The sequence below is a fragment of the Propithecus coquereli genome, unplaced genomic scaffold (genome assembly GCF_000956105.1).
Source record: "Propithecus coquereli isolate 6110/MARCELLA unplaced genomic scaffold, Pcoq_1.0 Scaffold77, whole genome shotgun sequence".
In the NCBI taxonomy this organism is placed as follows: domain Eukaryota; kingdom Metazoa; phylum Chordata; class Mammalia; order Primates; family Indriidae; genus Propithecus; species Propithecus coquereli.
Window position 1 is genome coordinate 5,767,471 of NW_012153840.1, and position 5,365 is coordinate 5,772,835.

Genomic DNA, 5,365 nt, shown 5'->3' on the forward strand with positions numbered 1-5,365 from the left:
AACTCAAGTGGGACCGGAGGCGCTGGCAGGCGGGAAGAGGGGGCCCGCGGGCGCGGCCAAGTGCCAGATCCCGGGCTCCGGAATGTGGTCAAAGAGGGGTCACCGGGGGAGGGGCCGGGCGGGGAGGACCTGCGGAGGGGCGGGGCTCGGAAGGGGGCGAGGAGCCGGGGACCCCTAGCTTCGGAGACTCTGGGTCCCTACCCGGCTCCCAACCGTATGCCGAGCGCCCCCTCCACCCGGGGTCCCCGCCGCCACAGCGGAGCAGTCCCACTCCCCTTACCTGGCTCGGCTGCTCTGCCTGCTCCGAGGACGCCATCTTTCTGAGGCCTGACTAATCTATCGCCGCTGGACTAGGTTTCTCCCAAGCGCCCTCGCTCTCGCTCTCCCACCCAGACTAAGGTAGCCGGAACTGAGCCTGTCGATGGGGAGGGCGGACTTGGGGCAGAGGGCGGAACCCGGCCGTCCGAGTTCACCTCGCACAATTTCCGTTGTCTCTGCTTTAAAGGAAGATCCGAAGTCTAAATCCTCTTTTGCATTGTTATATGTGTATTATTTTATTGAATTAAATCTCTACCCGTCCCCACAGTGCCGTGGGCATGGGGACTCGCTAAGTATTTAATAATGAATGAATGTGGAGAAATTTGGAAATTAATTCTTAGACATTCAGTTCGGTGCCAGTCATCGAGTGCTTTCCATTTGCCAGGAACTTTGGTAGGCGCTAGAAATAAAAAGATCCAAGACCCGCCCCCTATTCCCAAGCCCAGGCCGAACACACACACAGTTACAGCATCGTGGGGATAGGACTCGGATAACAATGTGCAGGTCTTTTGGGAAAACACACTGGAAGGGGCTTTTTGGGGAGGAGAGGATTCTGTAAGAAACATAATTACTTTATAGTGGTTGGATTGTTAGATTTTAAACTAAATATGAAATTACATGAAAAAGGATGCATATAAGAACTATGAGCCAGCTCATATTATGGTTGTGTTTTGGTCAATATGAAGCACTTAAAAGGGTTGCCTTAATTAACAATTCCTCCTACCAAACACTTTTAAATGCCTACCCTTTTCCTTAGATAGTATCTGATTTCCTCACCCACTTTTTTTAATAAACAAAATACGAAAGGGACTGACTGAACGAATATGGGCAATTATTTCCAGTTTACATAAAATGCCCTATTTTAAGCTAGGAACCTTTTTTATTCTTTTTAATTATTCTTTTAATCTTAAGTGTTAGTTTTTCAGGAGGAAAAAACACAGACTTTTCCGTAAATAGCAGTATTAAAACAGGATAAATATTAGTATGTTGTCAAGTAGTATCTGAACAATCACAGAGGTACTGTGGTTCGCATTTCCCCTTTCTTCACTGATTTGAGACTTTAATGTTTACTCTATTTAAATAAAGCATTTTGTTCTGAGGCCCCAATCCAATTTGTACAACTGAAGCTGGGAATGGAATGGGTGGAAATGTGTGGGTATCTTATGCTACTTTGTTGTGTTTTCATCAAGACCGAAAACTTTCCAGTTTTTAAAATTGAATTCCTTCATATCAGCCTGCACATTTGGACATGTTACAAATCTTTTCAGGTTAGAAAAGGAAAACCAATTAACACAGTGCAATGACAGACTTTTATTTAAGTACATTATGCATCCTATCATCACAAATTGTAGTGCTATAAAAATTCAATGCGTGTACTTCGTGACGCAAAGTAAGTCCCTACTGACCTCCTTTGTAAACGTGCGACTTGCAACTCCTAAATAGCAATACAATGTAAGAACAAACTCCTCCCGAGTTGAATCCTGTGATATACTAATAATAGCGAAATCGGCTTTGAATCCAGAGACTACAGTTCCCGGCATGCCTCGGGGTCGCACGCGATTGCCTAGAACTACATCTCCCGGCGTGCCCCGGCCCCATGGGTGATTTGCTGCAGCGAGAACTACAACTCCCAGCAGGCCACGGAAGGGGAGGTCGAGTAGGAGGACAGCCGCGCCTAGCTTCCCGCGACTTCCTGGAGTCAGTCGGGCTCCCACCTTGAAAAGGATGGAGGTGACTGGGAGCGCCGGGGCTCCGGAACCCAGCGAGATCCGGAATCTAAAACCGTGTCTGCTGCGCCGCAACCACAGCCGCGAACAGCACGGCGTGGCTGCCTCCTGCCTGGAGGAGCTGAGGAGCAAGGGTTGGCAGGGGACCCGGGAGAGGGGCTGGGGGAGCCGGGGCCGCGGGAGGATGTCCGGCGGGGCAAGGTGGGGTCTGGATAGGCGACTGGGGGATTCTTGCAGCTCGGGTAGAGCCTTGGGAGAGAAATGGTCCAGGTGGGTTTAGCGATTTATAGATTTCAGGTGCTTAAACGCAGTTTATCTCGTGTGAGATGCATAGTGTTGGCAAGATAGGAAGAAATGTGCAAATTAAGACAGATTCGGTTTAAGTCTATTGCCTAAAATCACTTAGATATTGGACCAAACCTAGCCCGGTGTATTCCTGCCACTGCGGCTCACTAAGGTGATACTGGGGCCCCCAACCGAGCCCATAGCAGGGTCAGGGCGGGTTTGCACTATCAGCTCTAGCAGGGACCTGTGCCATAAAGAGGGCGCTGCTACTGACCGTTCCTGGAGGTCCAGACAAGGAACGTGAGTTGTGGGTGCCTGAGATGACATAAGTTCTGAGCCTGGCGCCATACTGTTACTAGCTGCTTGACCTCGCACTTAACCATCTCTCAACGCTCAGTTTTCTCATGAGCAAACCGGATATAATACTCCTGGATATGATACTCCCAGCCCAGCCCGCTTCAGAGGATTGTTGGGACTCTTAAATAAGGTGACATATTCAAATGATTTGCAAGTGTTATTAGCCTGTAGCAACAAATTACTAATCACAAAGAAGTTTTACAGGTTAGATGTGTGAGCCAGCCCTAGGCAGTTCCTGTCAGAGTGGACAGTTGCTCCATCTCAGTGTCAGTAAGGCCCAACAGATACCACATAGAAGTTTTTCAGAGACCCAGGAGCACCAAAGCACTATAAATGCCTTGGTGACATAGATTTTTGCCATATAAGTGTTTACATATTTTTTCCTGGCCTTAGGTTACTTCAATTTTAGTGCCATTTCAGAGTATTGGCTGGATGTACTTGGCACAGAGGACTGTGTTCTTTGTAGCTCAGCCCACATAAGGCTTGCTGTTCTATTTGGGTGGTAGACATCATTGCAGAGAGATATTTGTAGTAAGCTATTTCTGCTTACTTCAGTCCCGTTAGCATTTTAGACACTGCCATCACCTTGGGTTCATCATCTGTAAAATGGGAATAATAATAGTACCTACCTTACAGGATTGCTATGAGATTAAATGCTGTATATGAAAAGCACTTAGAACATTACCAGGCACATGGTGTTATATTAGTGCTGGTATGTATGGTTGTTACTGTAGTTATTACTATACACCAGGAATTCTGCTTGGCTTTAAAGGCATACGTATTGAGAGTATAAGGATGGATATAATTTCCTTATGAATATTTGTCAGTTGCCAAATATTTTATTCTTCTCAGCTTGTGACATTCTGGCCATTGATAAGTCCCTGACACCAGTCACCCTGGTCCTGGCAGAGGATGGCACCATAGTGGATGATGATGATTACTTCCTGTGTCTACCTTCTAATACCAAGTTTGTGGCATTGGCCAATAATGAGAAGTGGGCATACAACAATTCAGGTAAGAAACAACAGCGCCATATATAAAACGGCCTATGCAATACAGTATCCATCATATTCATTTTATTGCAAAAGCAATTTGTTGCTATTTGTCTAGCCTTTTAGGCATTTATGCAGCAAACATTTACTGAGCACTTCTATGTCCCAGACATGGTGCTGAGTCCTGAGGAGATACAGGCCCAGTTTTCAACTAACTCACAGACTGATGGCAACTAAATGCAGTATGGCAGGGAGATCAGCACTGCAGGCAGGAGTCAGGCTGCCTGGGTCTGAATCCTGACTCTACTAGCCAGGTGACTTTGTGCAAATTACATGACCTCTCAGTGCCTTATTGACCTAATAACTATAGTACCTATCTCCTAGGATTGTTGTAAGAATAATATAGTACATATCAAACCAGAGTTTCTCACTAATACTGTTGACATTTGGGGCTGGAGAATTCTTTGTTGCAGAGAGGATGCTTTGTATGTTTAAGATGTTTAGCAGCATCCCTAGATGTCAGTACGATCCCCTATCCCAACTGTGACAACGAAGAATGACTCCAGATATTGTCAAATGTCTCCCAGAGGGCAAAATCACTCCCAGGTGAGAACCACTGATATGAAGCATTTAGATGTCAGCTGGCACACAGTAAGTCTTCAATCAGTGTTACCTGTCACTGTCATCATCATCATCACTGGAGATACAAAAGGGACTAACATTGATGATCAGGGATCAAAGAGCTAAAGAAGTGTCTTGAGAAAGGTCCATCAGCCACTAAATTGAGGAAATCACCTTTCAGCAATGGCTGTACCAGCACCCTTTGTACTTAGGCCCAAGGGACAGCAAATAGTGACTATAGCTCCTCCAATTAAGGAAGGGACTAATAAATCCCCAAGCCCCAGAGAAGTGCTGGTGAGAATGAATGTTTTTTATACACAGATAGGACACACCCAGACAAAAAGTAACTAAAAGGGAAGTGTGATAGGATCCTGGGTATGTGACCATACATTGGGTTTAAGTGTCTTCTTTCCGTAAAACACAGAGCAGTTTCACACGGACATAAACTGAAGAAGGAAACTTAAGGTCCTAGATGGAGATTGGCTTTCCTGTGAATCCTTGAGATAAGGTGCTTCCTTCACCACTGAAATATTTCTAAATGGTCAGTCAGAAGGATGCAGACATCCTCAAGAGGTCTGTATGTGTTGGAAGAGGCGAAAACAGTACTTCAAATTACTCTGACCATGACTGGCATTTTCTCCCATTTATCAGATGGAGGTACAGCTTGGATTTCCCAAGAGTCCTTTGATGTAGATGAAACAGACAGTGGGACAGGGTTGAAATGGAAGAATGTGGCCAGGCAGCTGAAAGAAGATCTCTCCAGCATCATCCTCCTGTCAGAGGAGGACCTCCAAGTAAGCCTCCTCCACGACCCACAGCAACGCTCATCCGGCCTCTGCAGCCCCACCACCTTCTTAGCTTCCATGAAGTGTTGCCATAGTAATTTCATCATTTCTTAATTATTAATTTTTAAAGACTCAAATTATAACTAAGATTCTTCATTTTATAGTTCTCACCTAAAATAGTATTTTTTGGGCCAGGAGCAGTGGCTCACACCTGTAATCCTAACACTCTGGGAGACCAAGGCAGGAGGATTGCTTGAGGTCAGGAGTTCCAGACCAGCCC

At 45.9% G+C, this 5,365-nt stretch overlaps 2 protein-coding genes across 2 annotated transcripts in view; one reads left to right on the forward strand and one right to left on the reverse strand.

The window, feature by feature from the left end:
• PEX14 (peroxisomal biogenesis factor 14) overlaps positions 1-396 on the reverse strand; it is a 130,219-nt gene extending 129,823 nt beyond the window's left edge. The window contains exon 1 of the mRNA XM_012662628.1: positions 281-396. Coding sequence (XP_012518082.1) covers positions 281-316 — 36 coding nt within the window. The 5' untranslated portion in view covers positions 317-396. The remainder of the gene's footprint in view (positions 1-280) is intronic.
• Positions 397-1,914: 1,518 nt separating this feature from the next.
• The window catches only part of DFFA (DNA fragmentation factor, 45kDa, alpha polypeptide), a 20,450-nt gene continuing 16,999 nt past the window's right edge, over positions 1,915-5,365 (forward strand). Inside the window, exons 1-3 of the mRNA XM_012662629.1 lie at positions 1,915-2,179; positions 3,540-3,701; positions 4,952-5,094. Coding sequence (XP_012518083.1) covers positions 2,044-2,179; positions 3,540-3,701; positions 4,952-5,094 — 441 coding nt within the window. The 5' untranslated portion in view covers positions 1,915-2,043. The remainder of the gene's footprint in view (positions 2,180-3,539; positions 3,702-4,951; positions 5,095-5,365) is intronic.